This window comes from Limulus polyphemus, unplaced genomic scaffold, assembly GCF_000517525.1.
Source record: "Limulus polyphemus unplaced genomic scaffold, Limulus_polyphemus-2.1.2 Scaffold1176, whole genome shotgun sequence".
Classification (NCBI taxonomy): domain Eukaryota; kingdom Metazoa; phylum Arthropoda; class Merostomata; order Xiphosura; family Limulidae; genus Limulus; species Limulus polyphemus.
Window position 1 is genome coordinate 21885 of NW_013666786.1, and position 12829 is coordinate 34713.

At 31.7% G+C, this 12829-nt stretch overlaps 1 protein-coding gene across 1 annotated transcript in view; it reads left to right on the top strand.

Annotated features, from left to right (window-relative positions):
* The window catches only part of LOC106462470 (protein disulfide-isomerase A6-like), a 21682-nt gene extending 19291 nt beyond the window's left edge, over positions 1–2391 (top strand). Inside the window, exons 9-10 of the mRNA XM_013922395.2 lie at positions 3–65; positions 469–2391. Of these exons, the coding sequence (XP_013777849.1) occupies positions 3–65; positions 469–543 (138 nt within the window). The 3' untranslated portion in view covers positions 544–2391. The remainder of the gene's footprint in view (positions 1–2; positions 66–468) is intronic.
* Positions 2392–12829: the final 10438 nt, after the last annotated feature.

Below are 12829 nucleotides of genomic sequence, written 5' to 3' on the forward strand. Positions count from 1 at the left end.
CCATCAAAGGGGCAAAATTACCAAAAATAAATGATGTAGAACCTTGGGATGGTAAGGATGGAGAGGTAAGGTATATTTTAAGTGCTTTTTTGAATAAATATAGTGCAAAAAATGTTACAAATTACAATTAGTTTCCAAAAGGTTTATATAACCCTTTTTACTGTCGAGAAACAGATGAGTGCTGATCCTATTTACATTTGTATCATAAGTTTATATACTAAATAACACAAGATACAGATTTGTGGCTTTGAAAATAATTCACTGTAGTTCATGTTAGGCATATATTGTTTTTCCTTTTTGAATAAATGATCTAAAGCTCTCACTAAATATTTAATTTACATTCATTACTTAAAATTGTCATATCTTGATTGAAATGGTGATTTGCAACAAATCATTTTCAAGATCCCCTAATCTCAACACATTTTTGAAATGGTGTCTAAATCTCTGTCTTATTTTTTTTTTTAATAGCTTCCACCAGAAGAAGACATTGACCTAAGTGATGTTGTTTTAGATGATGAACCAAGTGGGCGTGAAGAACTTTGAGTGCATTTGTGTTTAAAATATTAATGAACTTGGAACACTTAGATCATTTCCACTAAGAACAGTTTTTCATGGTGTGACAGTGTTCAAATTTAAGTATAAGAGAAAGCATAGAAGTGTTTCCCTGTAAGTCTGATTTTGCTTTTATTTTCTGTGCAGATTTATTGAGCAATTTTCAATAAAAACTGCTTTTAAAGATTGTTTGTCACTAACAGTGGTCATATTTTCTGTGTATTAGAAATCTGTTGACCAATACAAGAGATACATATAAGTTCTGTTGTGTTAATCGAAAGAAAATGTTATTTTCATAAAAAACCAGTAGATTTTTTTATAAGTAATTACAGATATTTAACTGGAGCATACAACAACAAAACAGGTTTTATAAGCATTATCAGCCCTCAGTTTTTGTTTCTAAGTCAGTGATCTAGTTGACCAATTTTTAAAAATATTATTCTTTATTAAAATATTTTTGGTTTGTTTGTTCCATTATAGCATGTTTAGATCTTCTGAGACTAGAATACACTTCATAAATATTCATTGTTGGTCAGAACAGTGAAAGCATGAATGAATATGATTTCAGAAAGAGTTGTTTTTGTTAGTTTTATAATAGAAACTGTGTTATGATTTGTAAGAAAATAGTTTAAAGCCAAACAACTGAAGGAAATGTATGTTATAATTTCAATAAAAACTTCAGTCACATTTTTCATGCAGAGAAATTGAATATTAGAATTTGAAAAAAAGCTTCAGGCTATATCTAGGTGATCATGTCTGCTTCAGTTTTCACTTTATAGAATGTAAGGATATGCAAGATAACTTAAAGTACAACTACTCTTATTTCATAAGTTCATTAAACAACAACAACGTAGTATTATTGTATACAGGAGAACATGTAATCATATTTAAAACTAAAAGTAATGAAACTAATTTGACAATGTAGCAAGCTCTATGTATAATTGAAATGTATTTTTAGATTGGTTTATAAAATGAAACCTTTCATTAAACTTAAAGACAATGCACTAAAATGTAAGCATATGTGGGTCCACCATTCTAACGCACAAAAGAGCAGAACACTTACCATTAAAATTTTAATATATTCAATATTGCACCTCATGGTTCAACAGCTTGTATTGCTGATATTAACACAATTCATTGAGAAAATATCGGTACAGTCCAAAATAAATAACTGAATAATAAAGTCTGCTAATAGCTTGCCTAAATCTTAATCTGAACTAATAAGGTTGCATTAAAGAATGTTGTGGTCCAAAAATGTAATTATATAATAAACTTGTACCATCTTAGAGCATGAGTTTTTTTTTTAATGTAAAATGTGCACAAACAGTATGTTTAAAGTTCTCAAAAAAATTCTTTTGTGAGTAATTAGTTAAATACATTCCACTGAGTTTGTGAACACATATATATATATACTTTATTTGAATTGTTTACAAACTGATGAAAATACTTTTATTTTTTGTAAGTACTGGTTTCTCACACTCTTTAGTTTACATGAAACCTAAAATTATTTTACAAATGAAAGTTTTGTGAATGAAAACTACTGGTAATGTAAGGCTGTTTTGATTAAATGACTAAAATTATTTACAGTAATTAAATATGAAAATGTTTTGTTCCATTTCCTTATTACTGTCACTTTGTCTGAAAGAATAAAAATACTTGTCTATTGCCTTTATTCAGCTGAGCAGTATACTTTTTTTTTTTTTTAATGTCGTATACTACTTGAAATACTAGTGAAGTAACTTGTATGGTCAGTAGAATGTCTGGAAATACACCTTGAAATTTTATTTGTTGTATTCTTATTTGTATAGTTATTAAAATTATATTAAAGGCTAAAAAGTATATCATTTGCAGATTGAGGTTATTAGAAGACTAGAACTTGTACTTTTATACAGTTACATAAGTCCAATATTAAGAGTTGCAACATGTATTTCTAATATAAATCAGTGAAGAAAATGGTTATTTAATCATAGGAATAATACAAAATTATCAGGACAGTGATGTCTTCAGTGCCATGTTACTTGGATCATAAATAAAAAAACACTGGACTGTAAATTTTTCAATGCATTGTATTTGGCAAAACAAGTAGAAATTAACTTTCTTTGTTATTTGAAATCTAAATAGTAGGATGAACAAATACAAGAAGATCTGTAAGATGTTCAAAGCTGGTTATGAAAAAACACAGAATTAAAGTATCTGGTATAAATTATTTTACCAACAAGTTTCAGCTAAATTTAGGTTAAAGGAAATAAAATAGATTAGTTGTGAAATGTGTAATGGTGAAACTAATATTTTAGACAGCAGTGTTTGATACAACTGTTGGAATTAAACTAATTAATTAAATCTGGGAAATACAAAATTAAGATTTTAGGTTTTGATTGGAGAGACTTTGCACATATAAGCCATGATTATAATGAAAAGCAAATTAAGTGAAGTAACAAATAGTAAAATGGTTTCTTTTTAAATGTACTTTTTTTTTCCATCTAATGGAGTAATGAGGCTTAACTGTAGAAAAAAAGTGAAAGAGTACTCCCAGTTGTCAGATCTGTTGAAAGAGTGCTTTTAATCCTGTAAAATATACATAAGGAAATAGGCAGTATTTATAACTTGACTTAATTTATATTCTTTCATCAACATTAACTTTGCTGTTTCATAAATTATTTTTTTGTCCTTTTCTAAATTATTAATGTTAATTATATGTCTCGAACCTTAAAATCAACACCACTTCACAAGCCATTGATAGTATCTTTCATTGATACTGGTGAGTTTAATTTTAATGGCAATATGTAACTTAACAAAATAACAAGCTTATGTATGGACTATATGTTGAAGTAAGTTGTGCACCTTTATAAGTTAATTCAATATTCACTATAACTTCTAATAATGAAAAGAGTTAACCAGCTATATGAAACGTTTACTGATTTGTAGAGTACCGTGTTTCAATATACTAGTGAAAGTTAATTGGACTTTATAAGAACTTTGTCCCAGGTTCCATGTAAAATACTTCCTCTTTTATTGATCATGCTCAGTTTGATAGTTACAATTAATGTGATGAATTATTGTTCAACATCATGTATTCCAATATGAGAAGCTTTTGTGATGCAGACTTTTCACAGACACTCCCTTGTATGTGACCACTGACTTCCAAGACTGTTTAAGCAGATTATGATACAAAGGTCTATTGCAGCTGCATCAGCGGTGTTGTCAGCTATGTAGTAAAATGAAATTGATACGATTCCAGTTTCTTCAGCTATCTTTCCTTAATCATATGAAATTATTCATTAAGTATTAGGTGTGACTTAAAGCTAGTAAACTTGTGAGCATTTATGAAAGTTTCAAATCTTTGTTTATTACTTTGATAAAGGTACCAGAAAATATATTCAGATTCATTGGAATGGCTTTTTTGGTTCTGAAGATGGTAGCCCTTCTAAGTGTGAAACAAGTCTTGCATGATAGTTTATAAAAAAGCTATCCTTGTCTAGATCATAAACTTTTTCTTTTATTCTGTTACTTTCCACATCTAATAATAAATATTGTTTAATAATTATCTTTCCACCAATAATTTGAAGAATATTTTTCCTAACTTAAAGCCTAACTAGCATAACCACATTAAGTTTCAAAGTTCAGGTCCTCCTACATTATTTCTGACAAATCAAAGATTACAATTCTTAACCAGCATAAATTGTTTTCGTATTCAGTTAGCAAAAATAGTCCAGAGTTTAGTACAAGACATTTCTATGAAGGTAAATAAAATAACCTGTATCTCCAGAATGTATTTTCAGTTGCCCAATATCTCACTATTACAGCTTCATCAGGAGCTATCGATATTCTAGAAGTTCACTAATCCAGTTGAAACTACAGTGGAATATTGTCATCACTTAACTGAACAATAATACACATGCCTAAAAAGTTCAGATCATTGTAAAATAATATTAAACATTCAAAAATTTAAATTGTTGAAACAAACCATACCAACAATGGTAAATAATATATGTAAATCAACAGGTAAACTATTAAAATATTAGATAGGATACATATATATATATAAAATACACCTTCATACTTGCATCTGTAAATATTATTTCAAATTGTTATATCAACACATACACAAAACAATGTTGAAAAATATATTTTTAACCATTAGTAGAGTATATAAAGACTTGCCACATCTGCCACTGCAGCAATTTTAACCATGCACTAAGTCAATAATGTACAGTGACCTGCATTTACTTCTGAAAAAAGACATCAGAAATGGATAACGAACCATGTACTTCGATATAAATTGTTACAAAATGCAAGTTTTATCAACTTTAAAAGTCTTCCTATGTACAATAAGTCTTGAAACAGAGTGCAATGCAAAGTGCCAGTTTAGCCATACACGTTTCACACTGATGACACATCTTTTACTGCCCTTGTTGACTTACTCAATATTGATTGTGTTATATCCAGGTAATGCTGCCATGACATGTCCCTGGACTTGTGATGCAAAAATGGCTCTGCTGAGGCATTGTTGGGTGTAGATTCTGTGTTGCAATTCTGGTCCAACATCAGCAAACATATGACTTGTATTCTAAATCATGCTTGTGGCTATTGGCCTCCATGCTTGAAATATAGTAAGTAAGAATTGGTCTTAGCCATATCCATAAAATGTAACAACCTTCTTGTATCACCTGAATGACTTTTGAAGTGGTGAATAGAACGATGTTAGTTGGAAGTGATAAAAATATTTTGGTTATAGCTGAGAATGCAGTCTGGTTTCTGAACTGGTTTACCTTCTGGCTGGCCACAACTTTTCCAGTATGAAATGTGGACAACATTAGAACATCTCTCTTGTCTCACCAGAATGCACCCATATCTTCTGTGGATAGATACACTTGCCCTTTTTTCAGTTTGAGGAAGATATATGTGATTTAATCATATAGTTCCACACACTAGCATCTTCCTTTTCAGAAATAATTTTTCCAACAGCATGCCAGCATAAAAATTGTCAAGGTATAGTTCATAACCGAAATGAAACATTTTTGCATCAGCTTCAACACTACTGCCTCTGCATGTCCAAGTCTGGCATTTATGTCTGACCTCCCACAATAAATATGGGCATTCCATACATACCTGGAGGGCTCACACAAGAGGTAAAGCTTCTTGACAGGTATATACTGGTGCAACACCAGCCTGCTATGCCACAAAACCATTGATTCATCAACTGACAACTCCTTGCCAGGCACATACACTTCCTGGAAATGCTGGAGTAAGGCATCGCGGATTCCCTGAAGTTTATACAATTGGTCTTTTCTGGCACACATTTATTATTGCTAAAATGTCAAAACTTTAGCAACAGTTTGAAATGATTGTGTTGCATAACAGTATTGACAAATGGAGTAACCAGCACTGGATAAATTGATCAATAATCCTCTAAGTGTTTTTTTCATGATGCCCATGATGAATAGAAAGGCAATTTTTTTTTTTCAGATGCATCAGTTACAGACCACTGGTGCTTCCTGCTTTTAGACTTCGGAAGGTTCAACTCTAAGAATTGTTCAGCAACCTATTTGTTTTAGTGACCATCATATTCACAACATCTTCATTTATAAACAGTATAAAAATGTCAACTGGAATGGCCTCTGGTGGCAAATATGCAACCACTTGAGGCTGTGCAGTAAACAATTATCAGTTGGACTAACATATGTAGCCTGGACTGTCTGCTATCCATCAACTAGTGCTGTTATTCTAGTATCAGTTTGTACAACCTTGCCATCTTGTAGCTATAACAGTAACCAAAACAAATCACTGCAGAAATCTAAGGTTACATGACTTGAAACTTCAGTGAAATATTTTTCTCTCACTTACAAGAGCAGCACACACATAATCATTATACAGTGCTAAGGGACTGTATCTGTATACTTGCATGTAGTTATAGCACTTTATTAGCAGTGAATATGTTAAGGGAGATGTCATTAATAGCAAACTCAGCATACGAGAAAGAAATACAATGTGTAAAAAATATCTAAAGTCACTAACTATGGACTAAATGATTGATGCCATAGTAAGAACTTTATTTATGGAGAAACTTGTCAACTCGTACATGATAAAGTATCTGAACATATGCATGACATTCAAAACCTCAATACTAATAATGCTATTGCTGAACATTATGGAAAAGAACATGGAATACCTCAAGCAGATAACATCTTTTGTAAATGGTATACTTTTCTGGACTGAAAGATTAAGTAACCCATTTTAATAAAATGAAAAAAAATATAAAAGTTGGCCTCTAGTGTAGAGATGTTAATGCCATTCTGATATTTTTAATATGCTTGACATTTGACTATACACTCTCATAATGGTTAGAATGTATTTTCTGACATTGTTTTGTATATGTATTGATAGATTGAAAAGAGATAGAAGTATGAAGAGGTATTTTATTTAAGTAACAAATCCTATGATTTTAATAGTTTACTTATTGATTTACACATATTTATTTACCACTGTAGGTTCAGTTTGTTTCAACACTTTAAATTCAAGAATGTTTGATATTATTTTAATATGATCTGAACCTATAAGACACGTGTATCAATGTTCGATTAACTGATGACGGTATTTTAGTTTAGTTTCAACTGGATTAGTGAACTTGTAGTTCATGTTTGACCATTCAAAAATAACCTGTTTGAGTATTTTTAATCACTTTTGAAAAAACCTTACCAGACTTATTTCTGCACCAAAACCATTCAATGTAAATCAGATTTGGTCGAAAAACATTGGGCTGCGAAGTTTACTGCAATTTACTAATACCATTATCTGTCAAAATGCTAGTGTTGTACCACCAGTGTTATTCTATAATTATGGAGATTCAACTTATAAATTTACAGCTAGAATGGTCATTGGCACTATAATGGAGACAGAAGTGATGTAAACAACTATATAGCTAGCATTGCAACCACTAATGCATACAAGAATGCACAGTTCTCAATCAGCTAAGTTTAGTTGAGGATTGTGCAAATACTGATCTCAACAGAGAGATTAATACAAAGAGGTTTCTAATGTATTTGTGAAACCAGATGGCTTATTGGATTAGCAAGAATCACAACCTCGCATATACAGGAGAGACATGTCTGATAAAATAAATGTAAATCACCAGGGAAGTTGCTAGTGCTGTAATCAAATAGATGTTGAAAGAAAGGGTAATAAAACCTTCAGGAAGTACTTTATATTTTCCATTGGTAGCTGTCAGATAAAAGGAAGGAGTACCAAGGTTCTGTTTGGACTTTTAGTTGGTGAATAAAGAAACATGCAAATACAATTTTCCATCACCTCACACTGATAAATGGCTGGAAGCATTGGAAGGAAACTTAGTTCAGTACACTAGATCTGATTTCCAGCCACTAGCGAGTTGAAAGGGAAAACTAAAGTAGACCTAAGACTATTTTTAGCACTTGAGATGGACTGAATGAATTTTGCATCATGTAATTTTATCTGTATAATGCACCTGCCACTTTTGAGAGATGAAACCAACACTTAGAGAAATGCAATGAGAAAAGTGTTTTGTATCTGTGGATGGCATTCTGACCTAGTTGCCAAACTAGGAAAATTACATTCTTGTAACAATAAGTGGAATTTCTCAGTTATATAGTTGGTTGGGATGTAGCATTCACTGGTGCTGTTAAGGACAGGGCCCACTTAGAAGTCTGTACTCTATATTTTATTAGATTATTGAAAATTGGTGGGAAACTTCTAAAACAGCTGCACAAGAATCTACATAGAGTTAAGACTGATATGTGTTTTGTGTGGATGCAGTAATGTGAACACTTATCCTGTTTTTAGTGTTTTTTGGTCAAAACACCATTACTGGTTTATCATCATCAGGATTGTTCATTCGTCCTGGATACTGATAACAGTGATAATGGAAATAAGAGTAGTCTTGTCACAGGTATGGCCAAACATTGATACCCTTTGAATTCCAATACTGTATATCAAATTAGCTGTTGTAGCTCTGGGATTTGTCAAACATTATTGCAAATAATTATATGTTAGGAACTTCACCATTCAAGTGGATTATGAATTTCTGACATGGTTAATGAGCATCAAAGTCTGGGTGGTATGACTGAGCATTGAATAATAATTTTGTAAGAGTACAGCTTCATTGTACAATATTGTCCAGGTTAGCAGCATAGAACTGCCAATGCATTTTCTTGCCAGCCATTGAGATCTTGTCTACTTGTTAAATGTTCAAATTCTGGACATTGTAAGCAGTGAGTCATTGTAGCTAGAGTGATGTCAAACCATATACAATTTGTGACCATTCTGTTTTTGATTGTACACCACAATGGTGGAAGACACTTCACACTTTGCATAATAGAAGGGCTGAAGGAAATCCAAGATTTTTTAAAATAATATTTCAAATGAGTGGGAGTAGTTTTCTGCATTCACATAAAGATATTGAATTCTAACAATGATATAGACATTGTTTAATGTATACTGCACACAAGTTATATTGGCCTTGTCACAGTTGTAGGTACTCTTCTTAAATGAATAGTTTTGGGTGTAGCTGATCCTTTATCCAATTCTGAGATGTAATTGGGATGTGATGGTTGCTAACAATTATTTAACAAAGTGAACTATAGCTTGTCAACTGGTTCACATATCAGGGCTCTACATCACAATTATGTTGGATCAACAATCAATAACATGGTTTATAGCACCTACAGAGATCCATATAGATCAAGGAGCAAACTTCAATAGCTGTGTTGAGTATGGTGAAAACACACACATCACATTATCATCCTCAGTTTGATGGTTTAACTGAGCAGGTGACACTAACCTTCAAGCATTAATTGCCAAAGTTTGTAAACCCTAACAAAACTGATTGGATGAATAAGCATATTTTATAATGGTATGCTACATAACTGAAGGACAGTTGTTTGGTGGTTCTCTGAATCAGGTGGTGGTACAAAAAGTACAGCTCTCATTGGATCTGTTGTGTGGTGCAGATGTAATGCAGTACACAAAGGAATGCATGTCTGCTTCCTGTAGTGATTGATATGTGTGAATAAATCAATAAAGCAGCTATGTTTAAAAAGGGATGCTACAGTTCAAGTCTGATAACTGGATTAGTCTGTGGTATGCATTGGCAGCTACTTGATTCTGGCTGGAGTAGTTTTTTTTGACTCAGCAGATTGATGAGGTAAATTATATGATGCATGAGTCGTGAGATACATTCAAGAATGCTTAACATATCAACAAGCTTAAATTACATCATTGGCAAGTTTTTTGACAAATGGTTACTCCAGGAATAAGTGAACTGATTGTTGAAAGCACTATGCATCTCAACTCAGCTCTTAAGGAGGAATATACTGATAGTAAAGATCTAATTGTCTAAGAAGAAATGCCAGTTTCTTTGCTCTGATAAAAGGTGGAAATGTTGACCCCTTAATCATTATAATTTAAATTCTTCACCATCAGTTTGGATGTTCAGTTGTTTGAAAAATCAATGGATGAAATAAAATGTCATTCCTTGCTATTGAAATAATAAGTGGGAGTTTCCAGTAGGGTGTTAACAGAATATTGCATTATAGCTACTCAATCATGACATGGGACAGTGAAAGGTCACCTTTTAAACTATTGTGCAGTATTTGGTAGTAAGGTACTGGTCTGATATCTTGTAATAATGGCTCCGTTTATCCAGCTGGGTTGTAACAGCATTTCTGTATAGCAGACCCTGTGATACTTGATAGAAACATAGACAAGTAAGTTTGTCAAAAAAACTTCCACAGAAATTGGTGGTTGGTTTTCACTACTGATGATTACTAGAAACTCTGGTAAACCAATATGCTGAAAGGACTGCAACTTTAGTTTCAGAACTCTCATTAAATTTTGTAGCTAATATTGGTGGATATTTATCTTTAGAAACTTTCTGAGCAAACTCATGTTTTGCTTAATATGACAGAATCTTTTCTTGTTTTGCCATGCTTGGTTGTTCACAACAGTCTAATAGATTGATTTAAACAACTGCTGATGGGAATTGTGCTTTGACACAGAATAAGATATTGAGGTAGGTTTTATAAATCAGGGGGATAATGAGTATCAATTTTGCTGGGTTTTTGTCTAAGTTACTTTTTATGTATACCTAATATAATGAATTTTCATGACCATAAGTAAGGGTTCTAGCATTAAACCATAGTGATTCAGGCAGATTGCTATGTTAGGAGGCAAAAGTAATTCTTCTGTCATCCCACATACTACTGCTATATTAGGATGAGTATTTATTCATATATTTTCTTTGACAACATGATATTTGATCTTGTTGGATGATTAAGGCAGAAGGGGCTGTTTCTTGTATTTCCATCTGTGGTTGCTCTGATTTTCATGATATCATTTGAGTTTGAATAGTGTAACTCTTTAGATGGTACCTCAAAATTGTACACATGCTTTAGCATGTACTAGGAAAGTATAAATGATGCTGCACTGGTTGTTTATCAGGCTAGCTGTTGAATGCTGATGCCATGTATGTGTTCGTATTGGTTACTGATGATGGTAAGATAGATGTGTGTCATAGTAAATACATGTTTCACACTAGGTGTGAACAAGTTTGTGTATAGTTAATTATATACATATGTCATATATATATAGGAGTAAAATTTTTCAGGGAAATAAATAATTCAAATTTGTATGTTTGATAAAGTCTGTATTAATTAACTTGATCACAGGAGGAGGAAACAAAGTGCACTGTGTGTTTTCTTAATAATGGTAAAGAAAGTTTTCAGTTTGGTGTTGATCTGCAATATTTTTATGTGATTATTCACTTGGAGAGAGATAAAAAATTTGCTGGATAATTTAGACCACATCATATGTAGGAAACTTGTTGTTCTCATTGTTTTTATTGGTTCTGATGAAGGAATATTTTGCAATTGAGACAGATGGAATATTCATAAATTTTGTAACTTGAGTTTTCTAATGTGCAATTATGGTTACTCGTGTGTTATCCTAAAGTTAAACCAGTTTCCACAAAGAGTATTTGGTAGTCTGCTTTACAACAAGAAGATCAAGTGGATAAATTATGAAGTGATACTGAATTTCTAAACTGACCAAGTTTCAAGCTAAGAAATAAAGAGCTTGGACACCATAAGTAACACAAAATGAAAACAATATTAAATAAATAGACATAAAAAACCGTGCATACTTGTATTTAACAATGGATGTTTGCCCTCTACTGGACTCATGAATTTACCAACTGGGTTTTCCCTCTAGATTTCTCCCATCAACAAAAATCACTTGAGTTCCCATGTGGTAGACCCTAAATCTAATTCTTACTTAACAGGAAGCATCGGATTTAGTCATAATAACTAGCACCACCCACATAATTAGTCACTCTCATTCAACATAGGGAAAAAATATCATCTGCCCTACCAGTGAATGACACTGCTGTCATCTACTTTTACGTACAATGTGCAGCATTACAGCAATACTAGAACAAAGTCAATGGTTATTTGGACTATTTGTTATGTGAAAGCTGCATAATTTAGAATACACCAAAATCTTCCAAATAATTGTACATTAAAATAAGAAAGTAGAAAATTCATGATATGCCTGCATACCACATGTTTTCTCCCTCTCCCCTCCATCTTTGAGGCTTATTCTCATGAAGACAATTCAATTTAACTTTAAATCAATTAACTTTATAGTTGTATCTCTTTACATTTTCATACCTGTAAATACTTACACACAACATGGATGACACTACTTTAAGCAAAGAATTGTAACTCACAAATCAAAAACCCTTTAACAATGAAAACCACAATACATAATGAAATAATTAAGGAATAATAAGATGAGAAAATTATTAATAATTCATAATACAGAAAGGAAATACTCTTAAACAATGAAATAACTAAACAAAAACTCTTTATAATAATTAGCATATAATGCAGAAATAAAACACATAAATAATAAAATACACATTATTAAAACAAATTCTTTAATGAAGATATAAATATACATAATTAGACCCATTAACATAGAAAACTATTTCTCCATAGTCACATCCAGTGGTCCCCTGGTGATAGGGATTCCAACTCTCAGTTTGCAGATCGAGCACCCTAACCATCAGGCCACAATGCAAAATAATCAACGCTTTAAATTAAAAGGTTAATACACCAAAATTCAAAGATAATATATATATATATATATATATATATATAATTAATATACACAAACTATACTACTATTTAATACTAAATAAAATAATTAAATAAAATAAAATAAAAGTAAAAAAGTACTAACGTAGTAA